Source organism: Ochotona princeps, chromosome 25, assembly GCF_030435755.1.
Source record: "Ochotona princeps isolate mOchPri1 chromosome 25, mOchPri1.hap1, whole genome shotgun sequence".
In the NCBI taxonomy this organism is placed as follows: domain Eukaryota; kingdom Metazoa; phylum Chordata; class Mammalia; order Lagomorpha; family Ochotonidae; genus Ochotona; species Ochotona princeps.
In genome coordinates, this window is record NC_080856.1 from 11,174,786 (window position 1) to 11,192,986 (window position 18,201).

At 36.5% G+C, this 18,201-nt stretch overlaps 1 protein-coding gene across 2 annotated transcripts in view; it reads left to right on the top strand.

The window, feature by feature from the left end:
• TFEC (transcription factor EC) overlaps positions 1-11,105 on the top strand; it is a 93,873-nt gene extending 82,768 nt beyond the window's left edge. For both annotated transcript variants that reach the window (XM_058681467.1, XM_058681468.1), the window contains 4 exons: positions 34-90; positions 2,513-2,588; positions 9,457-9,604; positions 10,492-11,105. In XM_058681467.1, the coding sequence (XP_058537450.1) occupies positions 34-90; positions 2,513-2,588; positions 9,457-9,604; positions 10,492-10,872 (662 nt within the window). In that variant the 3' untranslated portion in view covers positions 10,873-11,105. The remainder of the gene's footprint in view (positions 1-33; positions 91-2,512; positions 2,589-9,456; positions 9,605-10,491) is intronic.
• The last annotated feature ends 7,096 nt before the right edge of the window (positions 11,106-18,201 follow it).

The window sequence follows — 18,201 nt, forward strand, 5'->3', positions numbered from 1 at the left end:
AAATGCTGTTTCCATTATTTTTCTTTTCAGCAGAGACTGACAGTAAAGCACTGGCAAAAGAGAGACAAAAAAAGGACAACCATAACCTCAGTGAGTAAACTTTGCCCTTTTTCAAGTAAAATTAATCACAAGAGGAAACACACATTTACAAATGCATGTTCTTTTATTATCCAAACAGAAATGTTTGGAGGTCAGATGACCAAACTTAATAGTACATTTTCACAATTAGTTAATTTGGGTGTGAACTCCCGAAAACTTACCCACATATCCTCACAAAATGCACCACACCAAATCCTCCCCTTGATTGTACACGCTCAGAGGAGCTGAGGATGATGAAGGTGAGTATGTGAGGTTTCACACGAAATGTGTGCTGAATTCTGATTCAAACAGTTACAGAAATAAAAGTGCCCTTAGAAATTAGGGGACATTTACATCATCCTATGTTTTACCTCTACCTGCACCTTCCCTCCTAATGGTGAGTTATCTGAAAGGCACTACTTCTGCAGTAGTGTCAGATTCCACCTCTGGAAAGAAAAGGCTCTCACGCCTTCCTCCCAAAGGGGCAATGTGACTCGATGATAAAGCATCAAGGAGCTGGAGAAATGTAGGTCAGAGTAGTAGTTGAGTAGCAAGATCGAGTTTTAGAAAGCTTGGTTATGACAGAAGTGTTCAACTCTCTCAAATGAGCTTGAGTGTGTAGGTAGGAAACTTTAAGAGAAAATGACAGAGAAAAGAATAAAACCAGATGAGTAGTTTCAAGCTGTAAACTAGCGTCTTTTCCATACACTCAGTGAGCTGTTATTGGATGCACAAGTGCCTGTGAAGGCTGCGTTTGTCCCCAGCACAGCTGCCTCCATTGCAGGATGTTGAGAGGTTATTGTAGGAACCAGTGCAAGGATGGAGCTCACCTGTGGTTGTAACTCTCCTTAGGGAAAGGATGTGATTCCCACAGTCCCTATGGCAGAGAATGGCAACTGGAACATGAATTTGCAGAGTTAATGATTGACAGAAAGAATGTGTACACCAGCGTTATGAGCTTCTCTTTTATAAACTCGTTAAGAGTCACTGACTATGTAACTACCCTCCCTCATGGCTGCATCTTAAGCAAGAATTCAGTCAATGTGGAGTACGTGTGGCTATGTCCAAGAGCTTACTTATCTGGAGTTATTTGCTAAATCATTGTATGTATTGTTAAAACTGTGTGATTTAACAGTTTATCAATCTTACTAAAGAAATTAGCACTTAGGAAATTAGTAATAACAAATATAAAATATATTTCTAAATATTTATTTTTATTTTTTATTGGAACATCAGATATACAGAGATGAGGAGAGACAGAGAGGAAAGTCTTCTGTCCATTGATTTATTCCCGAAAGGACACAATGGCTGGAGCTGAGCCGATCTGAAGCCAGAAGCAAGGAGCCTCGTCTGGGTCTCCTACATGGGTGCAGGGTTATAAGGCTTTGGGCAGTCCTTGACTGCTTACCCAGGCTAGAGTCAGGGAGCTGGATGGGAAGTGGGACTGCTGGAACACAAACTGACACGCATATGGGATCCTGGTGTGTGCAAGGTGTGGACTTTAGCTGCTAGGATACTGCATCAGGCCCAATAAATATAAAAATATCAAGTGCATGACAAGTCTTAAATCTTTAAGGATTATAAGAAAGGTACAAAGGAGCGGAACTTCTTTTTCACGTGAAAGTTATAAATTAAGCTAGAAAAAAGTAGTTAAGTATATTCTGTCCTTCTTAAAGATTAAAAAAATCCAGATTTGAATGTAAGAATCCTCATAATAATAGGTAAGATATGAAATCAACAGCAGCAGATGAATGAGTAAACATGCAGTATATTACACAATGTTTGATCCAGTCATAAAATGCATGAGATCCTGTCATTTGCAGCAACAGGTACAAAGGTATATGATACTGTGTGAAGTGAGATAAATCAAACACCGAGAGACAAGAGCCATGTGATCCCTCACACACGGAGCTCAGACAGCTCTGCTTGGATGCAGAATGGTGTTAAGCAGAGACTAGGAGTAGCGTAGAGGTACAAAGTGAGGTTGGATAATGGATACCCAATCACAGAGAGAAGTGGCACAGTGCGGTCACTGCAACTCACAACAACCCAGTGTGGATTTTGTGAATAATCAGATTTGAGAAGTTCAAAGTCTGCAAGTATAAAGTAAGAATTAAAAAATGGAAATATTAATTACTTCAGTATAAATTGTGTGTGTGTGTGTGTGTGTGTGTTTCGGTGTGTGCATGTACTGAACTATCATGTGGGTTCAAATATTGCATGTTCATGGAAAAATTTTAAGCTGTATGGACCTTTTTAATTATTTCATATAAATAATAAAAATGCCTTAGTTTATGAAATTTTTATTTTATAGAAGAGAAGTACCATCTTTGACTAAGTTGAATTTTTTGCTCACCTCATAAAAAGTATACTGCTGACCAAAAGCAAAACTGTATTTTAATGAGATTAATCAATAATATTTCTTCTTTACTAGTTGAAAGAAGAAGAAGGTATAATATTAATTACAGAATCAAGGAGCTTGGCACTCTTATCCCGAAATCTAATGATCCGTGAGTTCAATAATCATTTCTATAATAATGTTATGCTTTCTGTATCCTAAAATCAGGTGGGAGGGAAGAGAACCAATGACTGGCAAACTAAGTAGTTTATGGCAAAGTTAAAGCTGTTGCTGGTCTCAGTTTAAAATAGCTGTTGCAGGTTAATCATCAGGTTGCATCAAAACTGTTCCTGGGAATTTTCCATTTGTGCTATAGGAACAAGTGAATTATTTGTCTTAAGTTCATAGTGGTCTTCTGGAATGATAACACTGTAGATTTAGTGATAGTGACAAATACTATTTATAATACTGGCAGATGCACTCAATTTATTGTTGGTGCAAATCTTCTGATTTAAGACTTGGGTGTAAATGAAAACAAAGTTTCACAGATTCCCAAATTCTGTACAAGTTTTTTACACTCCAGTTAAGAAAATGAAACTGTAAGAACTGTTTGATGCCAGCCTGGCTTTGTGTGTGTTCATGAGTATGTGATGTGCACACAGAATCACACATTGTTTGGGGTTGTAAATTACAAAAATAGTTAATCAATCAATTTATAGTATTGGCTGTTTCTACACACATACAAAAGCATACTCTGTAGCATAATGATTTGAACTGATCTCCTAATTCTGGAAGCTATCCATTATGTAGAAATGATGATGTGTGTGAGACTTGCAAATACTTTTTTTTTATGTATTTTTTTATTGTATTTTTGTTGACAATCTTTACATAGTTAATTACAGTAAAAAAAAAAAAAGGTTCAGGGGGTATAAGGAAGTGGGTAATAGTATTATATCCATATTGTTTCCATCATGTATCTGAGGTAAAGGGGGATATTGACGGAGAAGCCCCACCCAGTTTCCCACCCACCCCAAGTCCCGGATGTGGGGCATGCTCTGAGATCCTTGCTCAAATGGTTTTAATAGTTCTCCAGTTATGAATCGCTGCCAGTTTCACTCGATGAGGTCGTCCACTGATTGACACAGTCCATCATAGAGTCTTCATTTGCCCAGTATTTCGCTGCCAACATATAGCTGAGGTGGTTGATTGACTTGCTCTGTCCTCTGTCTTTTCTTGGCTAGGGTTCTGAATCCAGCAGTTCGATTGGGGAGATCTCCAAAGAAACTTTGAGGTATTCCCAGACCAGATTCTTGTATGCTCTAGCAAGCACAGGGCCCGGCACAGTCCGTCACCACGATCAGCTGGTGTTTTCAATTGCTGGGTTGGTTCTGTTTTCAGTCCTGATTTCCACTGGAACCAATGGGTGCTGCAGTCCAGCCTGGCTCTGCCCAGCACACACTCGGCCCTTGACTTGCAAATACTTTTTTCCTAGTTTGAAATTTTTAATTCACTTGTCAGTTCAAGTATTATAGCAAAAAGAAACGTAGCACTCATGCAGGTGAAGGTACCTAGAGCAGCCCAAGGTGGCAGGGTAGAGCAGAGGAGTGAGTGAAGAAACATTGTAAGGATGCTAGGACAATAGTGGAATTAACAAGCAATAAACCTGGAAACAAAAAGTCATAAGAAGGTCCAGTTTGGGTTAAACAAACCTCAAGCTAATTGTTTAGGTGGAGATTGCATGTATGCAAATGACTTTAGTTGGATTTTTTCAGGAAGACAAGTATCACATTTATCTTGCTTATCGAAGTAAGTTATAAGTTGTATGCATATCATATCATTGGTAGACAGTTATAAATACTGCTTTGCTAAATCATACCCTCAATTTGTAATATTAATATCACCTAAGTGAATTGTCCATATTCTGGGCAAGGGGCACACAATGTTCAGCTTGGGGCGTTTCCGTGAAAGCCTTTCGCTGGGTGCCCACATGCACATTCATTTACACACCATCCACCTCTGTTTCCCTGCTGTAGTACGAGAGTTAAGGCCCAATGAAGAGGCTAGATGACCCAGGATTGAAATATTGATAATTTGGCCCTTTACAGAAAAAAGTTCGCCACATCCTGTTATAAGGAACATTAAACAAAGCTTCTGTAAAAACATAGCATGACATTTGCAAAGTATTCCCATGAAACTGATTTGATTTTATTTTCATGAAAGCCTAAGCACAGAGGTTAAGAGGGTATTGGCTTCAGGTAACACCAGCAGGTGCTAGGGGCTCTGCCAAGCTTTGGAAAGCAACTGACAAGCCTATTAATATCACTGTTTTCAAGAAGAGGTGTATGTGTATGTATGTATTGTCTACTTATGAAGGGAATGTGGCAAATGTTAAAATACGGAGGTTGTAGTGCAGGTGTAGCGTGCTAATCCTCTGCCTGCAGTACTGGTGTCCTACATGGGTGTTGGTTCGAGTCCCTACTGTTCCCCTTCTGATCCAGCTCCCCGCTGGTGGTCTGGGAAAGCGGTGGAGGATGGACCAGTGCTTTGGGGGCACTGTGCTAGCTCTCTGCCTGTGGCTGCTGCTGGCATCCCCCATATGAGTCCCAGGTGTTTCATTTCTAATCCAGCTACTTGATAGCCTTGGAAAGTGGCAGAGGATGGCAGTGCTTTGGGGTCCTGCACTCATGTGGGGGACTTGGATGAAGCTGCTGGGTTCTGGCTTCACATTGGCCCAGGCTTGCCCTTACAGTCATTCCAGAAGTAAACCAGTTGATGGAAGATCTCTCTCCTCTTTCAAGTAAAAAAAATCAATCTTAAAAAAAGATTGATTTATTTTTACATGAAAATCAGATATACAGAGAGGAGGAGACACAGAGAGGAAGATCTTCCATCCAATGATTCACACCCCAAGTGGCCTCAATGACTGGAGCCAAGCCGATCTGAAGCCAGGAGCCTGGAGCCTTTTCTGGCTCTCCTGCTTGGATGCAGGGTTCCAAGGCTTTGGGCAGTCCTCGGCTGAGAAAGCAGTTGAGGACAAGCAGGGAGCTGGATGGGAAGCGGGAACACTGGGACACGAACCGATGTCCATATGGGATTCTGCTGCATGCAAGGTAAGGACTTTAGCTGCTAGGCTACTGCATCAGGCCCAGCTCCAAAATAGATAAATCTTTAAATAATTTAAAAATGCTGGAACACACATTATCCAATATGGAATTATTTGAATTAAGTTCCATAGCTATTATTGGATTATGGAATCAATCTAGTGGGACAGATTCTGTATTTTAAAGAAAAAAAAAGAGCACCAATAATTTCAGAGAGTTACTTACTGCGTGGAAGAATAGCTCGTGAAGTTTTGTTGCTGTTTTATGAGCAGAGTGCATTGAGTCACAACATCAAGACTACTTCACTTGGCAGATGCATTTGGAAAGCCAAGGAAGGCCCAAATTTGCACAAGGGAGCATCGGATTGGATGAGATCAGGAGCTCGTTCCTTCAACACCCATGATCCTGGGCAAATAGCAGGATGGAAGGAGCGATTAGTCCTCAGGAGTTTTCCAGCTCCTGTTTAAATTTGGGGTTGACTTAAGCAACCAAAACTAATACCTGACGACACTGAGTTCTATGAAATTGCCATTTTGATGTGTCAAACATTGATTCCGAAATTTATATTCTTTTGCAGTTCAAAAGGGTGAGTGGAGCAAGGTAGTAAAATGATACAGTGAAAAGCTGCAGTTTGAGAGTGATAGGTTGAAAACTCACATGAAGAAAATAACCAAGAGTGACATTCCTTTGACTAGCTCTTTAAAATAACAATAATAACTTAAACAAACCCTGCAAAACTAAATAGAGCTAACCAGCAATCACAAAATGTGAGGAGTTTCTATTGTGTATGTAACAGGTCTCATTAGCAAGCTTGGAAGCCCCGTCCATGAATGTTTTCTGATGTATGTTTATAGAAATAACACTAAATTGAAGGTTTAAAAATCACAGCATGAATTATTCCAAAGGCACTGCTAAATTACTTTTGTTTTGCCACTGCTTAAATTTACTATACACACACATACCCAAAAACTCCAGGGCAAGTGAATATTATGTAAAAATGTCTTTTAACTTTATAAACTTTTGAGGAAAAGCCACAGAGGGCTTCTTTTTTGTTGTTACTAAATGAATCTTTCTTTACCCCTTCTTCAACGAGACCTTCTTTCTGTTTTTGAGTAAGAACTGCAACAGAAGCGGTAACATCCAATAAGCTTGCTAAATCAGGAGGCGCAAAGTTTTGGTTCAAGCCCCAAAACTCAGACATGTCATGGTGTTTTCTGACTTTATTTTTTTTATAATTAAAAAAAACTGGAGAATCCAGGTGTTGGACACTCCTATATTAATGCCAGCCAGCATGTTGCCCCTGCTTTTGCCTTTCAACACTTCTATTTTACACATTTGTGTTATCTGCTTTGGTCTCCAACTCATTCCAGGTTTGAACTTCCGAAATGTCTAAAGCTCTTCAAGAAAAGTATTTTGCAGAAAATTAAAAGCCAGTATCAGCATTCATTCTTTATCATTGCCTTTATTTATGTTCATTGTTTATAGAATGCCATACGGTACTTTGAGTTCTGAGCTACACAAAATGATCATGGGAGAGAGACAAAATTTCTTCCATAAATAAGAAAATTTTTAAATCTCTTGTACTAAAATAACTAACAATTATAACTTTAAAAATTAGCATGAATAACATCTGGTACAAATTGAAAGAAAGCTCATCATGCATTCTCTTGTCAACATTGTGAAGGTTTATTTTAAATCTAAATAAACAGCACATTAAACATCAAAATTATCTTGTTATGGCCCTTCAAGTTTCATTTCCAAGTGAAGAAATGAGACAAAGTTGAGGATCCATAATACTTTTGCCAGCACTTAGAGTTTTATTTCAGAAGACCATTACCTTTCTGTTGCAGACACTTGGTTTGTTACAAAATTATTGTCTTTTCAAACTCTCTCCACCATCAGAAAAACTATCAGATCAATGCTACAAGAGCATATGGCCTTAGAAAACTGCGTGGATGTTTTTTTCTTTTTTCTGTGATTTTACAAAATTATTTGAGGAGAGAGAGAGAGAGAGAGAGAGAGAGAGAGAGAGAGAGAATTGGCACCTACTGCTTCACGCTCCAAATGCTTGTATTAGCAATAGCAGGAACCAACAGCTTAATCTGGGTGTTCCATGAAGTGTCAGGACCCCCACTACTCGAGTCCTCAGTGCCTGCTCCATCCCTACCTCCTAATCTTTATTAGCAGAAAGCTGGAGACCAAAGGAGGCCCAGTCAGGAACACGGAGAGGCTGTGATAAAGTTATCTCAGTCGGCAACTTCACTTCTAGGCCAAAAGTCAGTCCTGCTCAAGGATTTTCGAGTGTGAAACAAGTGCTGACTGTGGTTGGATGCATTTCAGTGTAAGAATGATTATATTCTAACAAGCATTTTCATGCGCTGGTGGAATTTTTTAAAACAAATTTTATTGAAAATATCGTTTATGTTTATGGACTGATAAAATGTTATTTAATAATATCTTTATGTTCAAATAGGATGTAAAGATAATTACAATCTCTCTCAAGATGCCAATGACATTTTCCACAGAAAGACAATCTAAAAACCTATCTATATGCCTTTAATTTTTTATTAAACTTTTTAAAACTTTAAACACATTTTTATTACACAAAGGTTGTCACATAATTTTCTATTTTATAGTATTTTGTGTACAAATCTTTCATTTTTAGTTGAATTTAGTCCTAAGTATGTTATAGCTATATTTTTGATAAAATTTTGAATATAATTATTTTGTAATTTCATGGTTATTTTGTTTCTAGAGTCAATATATGTTATTAGTTTTTGTTAGTTAAAAATTAAAAACACTCTTTGGGATCAGGAAAACATTGCTCCTGTTCATGGCATTATCACTAAGGAAAACTTCCAGTGGGATACATTCAGGCCAGATCTTGCAAGAGCCGTAGTTTCGCACTTTTGGTCCTCAGTAAACACCTACAACATTCAGTGTGCTCACACAGGTCACACAAATGAAAAGCACATACGATACACTTCACACATAAACAGGTTCCCTTATGTGATATTGTACACACTTCATGACTCTAAATTGACAATGCGTCGAGATTTTCCAGCACTTCTGAATCATGTCTCACAGATGATATGCCCTCATTTGCCACACATAGTTTCAATTCCCATAGACCATCACATTACTTGATATATGTTTTCAGGCATTAAAGCAGCAGCTTGTGCATTCAGTTCCTATTTAGAATTTCTCCTGACATGAAGATATTTTACTAGAGTTGTTTTTCCTAAAAAGTTATCCAGCGATGCTTAGTTTTACTCACTTACCTTAAATGCAATTAAAAGTAGGTATCTGTATTCAGCTTTAAAAAAAAACAACAAAGAATATAAGATGGTTGTGCAGAAAAATAAGTTAGCACATGGTTTTAGAACGTTTGCTGTGTTACAGAAAGTATTGTTGCCAAGCCGTGATTTGTTTCACAATCCTTCAGGATCCCCATCTAAAAAAGACTTTATTGGTTTTGCTTAGAAACCTAAAAGCAACCTTATTAGAAAGAATGTTAAGAGATTGGTACATTTGAAATGATCTTAAAAATTTCAGTCTTAAGTCCTCCATAATGTACATTTCCTAGTTCATTAATGCAGAAATACTGCACATAGATTTTAATCTTGAAGTTAATAATAAAAGCAATTTTCACTAAAAATATAAAAACTGTAATGGTAGAATCATGATATTGCATTTAGCTCTCCCACAAAAAGTCACTTTATTACTTTCTTTTGACACTTATTTTCATTCTGGGATTAATTTTACTATATAAGGGCTTCTTAACTATTCTATTAAAATTTCTATTCAGAAGCAATAATATCTAAGAGTGAATAATAGTCATGTAAATCATTATTTCATATTAATGTAAAAGATTTTGTAAGTTCTTAGGAATTCTGCTGACATGCACAATTGTGAAAAGGTTATCTCTCCGTTCTACAGTGATATGCGTTGGAACAAAGGCACCATTCTGAAGGCATCAGTGGAGTACATCAAGTGGCTACAGAAAGAACAGCAGAGGGCCCGCGAGTTAGAGCGCAGGCAGCAGAAGTTAGAACAGGCCAACCGGCGACTTCTGCTCCGGATACAGGTTTTCATAAGAACGTTGCCCTGAACCATGTGGCTTACCCATGACTTGCATGTCATCGGTTTTATTCATTGGTCTCATTCATTTTTGTTGTTGCTGTTAGCAATTATTTTTCCTGCTGAAGGATAATTTCATTGCTGTTTTAGAAGTTCATGAATTGTTTTTTTCAATTAGATTTTGATTAGGAATCTAAGATCAAGATCCTTACAAAAATATGCATGCACATAAAATGAATAACAATTGCACAATGCAGAAGTAAAACTCATTTCATACACACAAGGTTAGCACAGGAAAAAATAATACTATGTGGAACATTTGCTTCTCTAGATAATAATGAAGACTAAATTCTCTCCTCTCCCTTTTACTTAGTAACATTATTAGTAAGACTACTTTGGATTTTATTGTCTCAGGAATATTGTATCAGTTTATATTAAATCTCTCCTCAACTATTCATGTGGCACAAACACCACTATATGAATTTCCATAACTCATTTTTAAATGTGAGAATGCTTATAGCTAGGTAAAATATTTATTCTGCTCCAGTGAAATGGATGTAAGATATGGTGTGAAATTAATCAGGAAGAATGAATGGAAGATTTTCCATGATCTCCAAATAGCTGCATTGTGCTGTCAGACACTATGGGTCCAGCATATGCCATGAATTTCTTTACAGAACGCTGAGAGGAGAATCAAAAAAAAAAATGGAGTAATTTTCTCTGATATATTTTTTAGGCAATCAAATGCGCTAGATTTTATCATTTGCAGAATTTTTATCATTTATCTTACTCTTCATTTGAATGCTTCCTATTTTGGTTCAAGTTCTGGTTTATTCTATAAAGTTGAGTCCCTTCTCTAAGATGTTATTTCATGATTCTTGTTTGACATTGCAGGAACTAGAGATACAGGCTCGTGCTCATGGTCTGCCAGCCCTGGCTTCGCTTGGCATGGTGGATCCAGGTGCTGCCATCACCAAACAGCAGACCCATCCTGAGCAGTATTCAGTAGACTACTGCCATCAACTGACTTCAGCCCAAGAGCTGAGTTCTGAGCTTTCTGACCAAGCGATGGCCTTCTCTGATCCTTTGTCACACTTCACAGACTTATCATTTAGTGCTGCTTTGAAGGAGGAACAGAGACTAGACGATGCATTACTGGATGCCAAATTATCTCCGCTTGGGGTAGATCCTCTGCTCGCTGTCACTTCTCCTACAGTTTCCAAAGAGAGCAGCAGGAGAAGCAGCTTCAGCTCGGAAGATGGTGACGAGTTATAAGAAATAAGTGGGACCAGTCCGTCAATGGAAGCAATCTATGCTGGTGCTGTGCAGTCTCACGCTGTGTGTCTTGTATTGCCTCGGCTTTGTTTTTCTGAAATTATTATAATGTTCATGAAAACTGGACTGATGAGGAGTAAAAGAAGAATTCACAAGAAAGTCATGGTGACTAGGCAGGAGGTGCAGCTAAGGAATAGCCCTCTATTGATGTTTTATGGGCAACGACTTGGTGATGAACTGTTAAAACTAAGTATTTGAAGACTATAAATACTATACCAGCTAAAGCTGTACAATTCTTTACTTCGTATTTTACTTCCTTCTCTCTTACTCAACTCTTAACAATATCAATTTTAGTGAATCACGATCAACATATGTGGTGGTCATTGCTTCTTCCTATTGTCTAATGAGCATATTGTTTAAGATTCTAGGCTTATAAAAGAAATACTTATCAAACAGGTTATCTGTCACCTGCTATTCTATAACAAACATGAGAATGTTCCACAATAAAAAACAAAAAATAGTATAAAAACATGCTCTTTACCAGAATCAAAACCTAGTTTTGCTATTCAGTTCAATTCTGTATGCTTTTTGCAGGAAACAAACAAAAAGCATTTAAAATATCTTCCTCAAGGACATGGGATATAATTTTATCTGTTCATACAACACACATCCACATATGTGTACACTGTAGGCAGCATATATTCTTTTTTCTATTTCTATCTTTCAGCAATCAGAAGACATGTCAGATAATCCATTTCAGTAAACAAAATGTAAAAGCTTCCCATTTATGCAGATGTCTATAATTTATAGACCCATTCAATATTTGACATGGGCTAATCAGCTATTGATACGGTTTTGCTCTAAAATGAAAATACTAATATCAACTAATAAAATGTTTAGTAAAATAGAAACTATTTTACCTGTGTATTCCCACAGTTTCCTAGAGTTTTGCACACTCTCTGGTGATATTGTTAGCATTTATTACAAAGATTTACATTACCATGATGTGGCCCGCAGAATTCTACGTGTGAAGGTTGTTTTAATTGTGTTAATTCAGTTACAGGGGCATGTTGCTCTTGGCGGAGCCCTGGGAGTGGCTATAGACAAAGCTGTGGTTTCTGTAAACATGTAGCACAGATGATAAAGGCATAGCCTTGCCCCCAGGAGGTCAATAGTATCACAGAATCCACAAAGAATAGAAGAAATGTGGAAGGAGAGCCTCACTGTAAGCTGTAAATAAGGAATTTAGGAAAAACAAAAATGAGTGATGAGTTCGATGGGAATAATAGAATGGAATTCCTCCCTTAGGGAAATTAATTGGGTGAAAGGGTAAACATTTAAGGGCATGATGTCTCAAAAGTGATAATAAGTTTGGGGTACTTTGATGGGACACTCATTAAATTTAACTGAACTGCTTGATAAATTATGGCTGAGCAGTTCTAGAAAATAATATTGGGAACAGGTTGGGGTAATCCTTAAAATGTGTATTGAAATGATAGAGTAGAGAGGAAGTGTTTTATTGGAAGGCAGAAGGCTAGAGATTAGAACACATATTATTAATTTAGGCAAGTAATTTTTCATGAACATTAAACTGGGTCAAATCTTTGAAAGATCTTTCAGCTATTTCTCAGTTGTAAAATATACCATCATTAAGTTTAATGTTAATGCTGATTATTTTTGGGAAATATTAAATACTTTTGATGAATGATTATTGCAAGTTTTGTTTATATCACTAGCTCAGATTTTAGAAAATTAAAATAATTTATGCTGGTTTACATGGAAAAATAATTATCCGTTTCTAACAGTAATTATTAAATCCAGATATGTGAGTTCATATGACATGTTTGATGTGAATGAGAGCAAATCAATATACTTTGTTAAAAATTTTTCAAAAGGAGATTAGTATATACTTTATCCAAAGTTCTCTTCATTATTTGAGTTGACAATTTCATTTACTATTGCACAATGAAATATTTGAGATGGAAAATATTTTAGGATAAGTGGAAAATCCACCATTCAGATCATAGGCTTTTATTCTTTTTTTAAAGATTCATTGTATTTATTTGAGGGGCAGATTTACAGCGAGGGAAAGACGTGGGGGGGGGAGAGAGAGAAATCTTTTATCCACTGGTTCACCCCCTAAATGGCCTCAATGAACAGGGATGAACCTGGTTGGCGACAGGAGACCAGGAGCTTCATCCAGATCTCCCATGCGGGTGCAGGTGTCTAAGTACGTGGTCCATGCTCTGCTGTTATTCCAGGGCACTGGCAGGGAGCTGGGTAGGGAGTGATGCAGCTGAGACTTGAATGGACACTCATATGGGACGCTGACATGGCCGGCAATGGCTTAGCTCACTCAGCCATAGCACTGGCCGTAGAGCCTGTGTCTGTTTGCTTTACATTTCCATCCTCACTTCTCTTTACTTTGAGGAGACCTGCACTAATGATGTCATTGTCCTAGCATCACTTTCCACTTTCTAAATGCTAATTGGCATTAAAACTTATTCTTCATAATTGACATTAACACTTGTTACCCTCTATTAGATCCTGGACGCAAAAAATGTGATAACAAGTGACGTAAAATTTGTTGCTGCGTTGGATCATGAGATGCCAGGAAGTTGTAAAACAGGTAATGGATATGAGTGAAGAGTGAAAACTAGCACTATGCCCTAATTAACTGAAGTAGATTGAAAATTAGATAGTGGTTCTCCAGTTTTAAGGCATGGTTCCTAAAATTTCATCAAACTCACAGGACTTCAGTCTAAAAATATAGAACTGCATCAAGATTGTATGAAAAATCCCAAATGTCTCCTAAGATCCCACATGAGAAATTCTTGTATCAGATATGTTTATCTGTTCAACTGTTTAGCTATGTCTCTATGAGGAGATAAGTGTGTAGTTATTGCATATAATGATGTGGAAGCCGAACTATTTGTCTGAATACCTCTAACTCCTAATTATGATTACATAAAAGCATGCCAAGTATTAAATTATTCACAAAGTTATTAACTTGCCAAGTAACTCAGTTTCAAACCATTTTACAAATTATGTCTCCTGCGTATTATACAAATTTTGCGTCAGTTTCCCTGATTATTGAGTGTTACACACACATAACTGTAACAAATCAAAATGATGCAAATCAATTTCAAAGTGAGGCCTGGTGCAAGGGCTCAGTGGCTAAATCCTCACCTTGCAAGCATCGGGATGCCATATGCATGCTGGCTTGTGTCCTAGCTCCTCCACTTCCCCTCCAGCTTCCTGTTGACAACATAGGAAAGCAGTAGAGGATGGACCAAAGCTTTGGGACATTGGACCCAGTTTTGGAGATCCAGAAGAAGCTGCTGGTTCCTCACTTCAGACTGACTCAGCTCTGGCTATTGTGGCCATTTGGGAAATGAATTGGTGCATGGGAGACCTTTCTCTCTGTCTGCTTCTCTGTAAACCTTATCTGCCTTTCCAATAAAAATAAATAAATCTTTTAAAAAATTGCTAAGTAGAACCAATGCAAATCCCAAGAAAAATTGTTTGAGCTTCTTGAGAATCAAGATTCATTTTAGGAAAACTGATGAATATCTGGGAAATTTTTGCAAAAATGAGAGTTCTAATAGTAGTGAAAGAAAATGATTTTTCATATAAATTTATTACAAAACATCTACTGTAACAAAACTTCTATTTTTTTAAAGATACGTTTATTTATTTGAAAGTCCAAGTTACAGAGAGAGAGCAAGAGAGAGAGAGAGAGAGAGAGAGATCATCCATTAGCTAGTTCACACTTCAAATGGTTATAATGGCTGAGCCAGGCCAGCCTCAAGTCATAGGATTGTTGATATACAAGTAATGAATCCTTATTTATTCTAAGAATTAAAGTCAGAGGCCAGGGCAGTGGTTGAACAGCCTAACCCTCAGCTTTTAGTGCTAGCATTCCATATGATCACTGGTTCAGATCCTGGCTGCTCCACTTCCCATCCAGCTCCCTGCTTGTGGCCTGGGAAAGCAGTAGAGGGCGGTCTAAATCCTTGGGCCTGAGAACCAATGTGCACAACCTGAAAGAAGCTTCTGGCTCCTGCTCCTGGCTTTGGATCTGCTCAGCTCTGGACATTGCAGCTGTTTGGGGAGTGAAACAGCAGATGAAAGACCTTTCTATTTTTCTCTCTGTAATTCTGTCTTTCTAATAAAAATAAGTAAATCATTTTAAAAAATTAAACTTTAATTGAATTAAAAACTTTTAAAAAAATAAGATAAAATTATTTTGTTTTAATGGATAATGCTCCATTCTAGATTTTTTCGTCTATTTATTACTGTCTTGGCTGCCTTTTCATGGACACATTCTAAACAACCTTTTCAATCTTAATTAATGTAAGGAGAGCTTTTCATGTTTTTCTCTCTGGATGTCTTTTCTTCTTGAACGTTTCCTATACCACCTGGGGAATCTATGTAAAGCTCACACAGGTGTATGGTGAATTTAGTTTTCTTTGTATGGGTTAGAAGTTTCACTCTTGTTTGAGTTCCTAGTCTGTGGATCTGTCCCCTGTCCAGCACAATATCTAGTGACATTTGGGGGTTGATCCAGCCAAAGGAACGGTGTGTCTCTGTCTCTTTGCTCCTCAAATAAATAATTTTTTATAGTCATGAATAATAGAGATTCAGAGAAACTGGACACTTTGAGGAGTAAGCGTCCATCTTGTTTTTTATCCTACGTTCTCCTGTTCATGTGACTATAAATAAAATACTTGACAGTTCTTCTGTTTATAAAAAATAGAAATAATTACTTGGTTGTTGTGTTCACTTACCTTAATGTTAGGGGACAAAATATACCTTACAACTAAAAAGACAAAAAGTATATGTTTATGTTTTGTTTTGATTGCCTGAGTCACATTGAATTTTCGTGTACATCAAAATACTTTGATCTGATATTGTGGGATTTAAATAATTAAATAGATCTGAGATAGAAACAAGTTTTCCAATGGTCTTCACAATATCTCTGGCTAATTACCGGCCTCCTGATATCTAAGATGCCAATCAAAACTGGAATCAGTTAATGAGCCAGAATCATTTTGCTGTGTCAGCATCAGACAAGCCTCCTGGGTTTCTGGAACACAGGCAAAGGGTTCAATCTTGCTTCAGTGCTATCTAGAATTACACAATCTATTCCTTCAGTGTCCCAGAACTAAGTAAGAGCTGTCAACTTGAATTATAGTGCATTGTGTATACTGAGATTTTAATATATTTACTTAATAAGTACTAAATATATTGGGAATGTTGCTGACCTAATATGCCCCATGACCCTCTGTAATCATTCATTGATAATATTTTATTATTTGTATGTTTTTTAACTTGAAAACCATGAAACAATTCAAAACTCGGGAAAATATAGCCCTTCTTAAAAATACCTGTGCTTAAAGTTTTTCTGTTTCATAGAAAATTTGGGTTAGAGAGTCACATAAAGTAATTTTTTTTAAACTTCTTTTTATTATTATCATTTTATGATACAATTCCATAGGCCCTGGGGTTTCCCCTATTCCCTCCCTGATTCCCCCCCACTGAGTTCCCCTATATCATTACTAGTATAGTTCTTCATCCATTATAGTAGTTGTTTTATTTTTTTAATTCCTCATGATTTAATCAATGTAATGATGAAATACTGTTGTGTACAACTTTATACATAAAAGGGAGCTACTTATCTTTTTAATAAAAGGATTTATATGTGTATTTCTACATACTCAAATGACCTTCGGTATCATTTTTTTTGTCTACATGACTCAGTAGGCTTTAAAATAAAATGAGAGACCTCTGTGCTTGTAACATTATCCGTTCCATTGTGTATGTATGTTGTATCTTTCTGTTTCAAAAATTCTACTTTCTTCTATATGATTTTTTTTCCCACAGAAACTTTTTTGTGTGTTTTTAAAAATCTGGTTGTTATGTTCGGGCCATGAATATATAAAAGACAGGGAACTTATTTTGCTGAAAGAATTCTATATAATCAGTAAGTTGCCTGTCATATTCTGTAAGGTAGGAAGCAAAGTAAGCTCAAAAATATTATCTAATACCACTGCAGCTGCTTATGGCATATTAAGTGAAAATTAATTCAGCTATTTAATCTTAATACTAACAATGTAGTTAAAACTTTTGACTATAATAGTTTTTTATACATATGAATAGCTCAAGTAACATTCCAATAATTTTAATCTAACATCGGTTAGATCAAGAAAATATTGTTAATCTAATAAGACTGTAGAATTTGTAATTATTGCTATTTTTCACATCTAATAAAAAGTAATGTATCTTATTTTCTAAGAAAATGAAGAATATTTTTGTGCCTTATTTTAAAAATGTTAACATAAAGGGAACAGATTTTCTGTATTTCAAAGATACAGTTCTAAGAACGTAAGGATACAGTCTTTGCCTTCCTCTCTCCTCTCTCTTACTTCTTTCCTTTTCCCTTTTAATTTTTGCAATAACATATTTTCAATTTACTTTCTTTTTATTTGAATTATGAGTACCATTTTTATGTTAAAGTGCTAACAACGTTCTCAGTATAGTAGAAAATTTATGCTATATATACCATATATATACATACTATATATACTATATATAAAAAACTTACATCTCTACATATAATAAATGCTGTATTTCTATAGAGAGAGCCTGAAAATTCCAATTTACTCTATAATCACAGGCCTAATACGCCACTAACTGTAATGCTCAACCAGTAAAATAGAAAACATACAGACATCTTTGTAGAAATACTTTTAATATGTGACAATATTTTATTTGACTATATTAAATGAAAGACTGTCATTACTCAATGTGTTACTATGTTTTTTGATTTGCCTTTGTCTATATACTCTATTGGAAAGTGCAGACAGTGCATGAATCAACTAGAAAGAGGCAGAGCAGTCACTGCTTGCTAGCTACAGTTTATGCTGAAAAGAATAGTCCAGTATTCCACATTTCCCCTATTGTTGAAACTGTCTCATTCCTTCATATGTTCTTCTGCCAGCTCCTTCTGCAAGGCATTATAGCTTTGTTTTATGCAAAATATTTATCAAAATAATGCAAATTTTCTAACAAGCATAATGACAACAGTGCAAGCTTTAAAAATACCAAAACAGCAAAACCTTTTACTGTACTAAAAGGCCCCTAGGTAGTCTAGGATTAATAGGCCACTGTATTTTAATATGTAAAACTCCTTAAAGGTGCTGATTGGTATTGACCTGACCTATCCCTCGATAATGAGATTAATATTCCAGTTGTGTTGAGACTTTCTAATATCTGATACTATGTATATGATCTTATTATACTTGCTTTAAAATGGAAAGAAGGGAA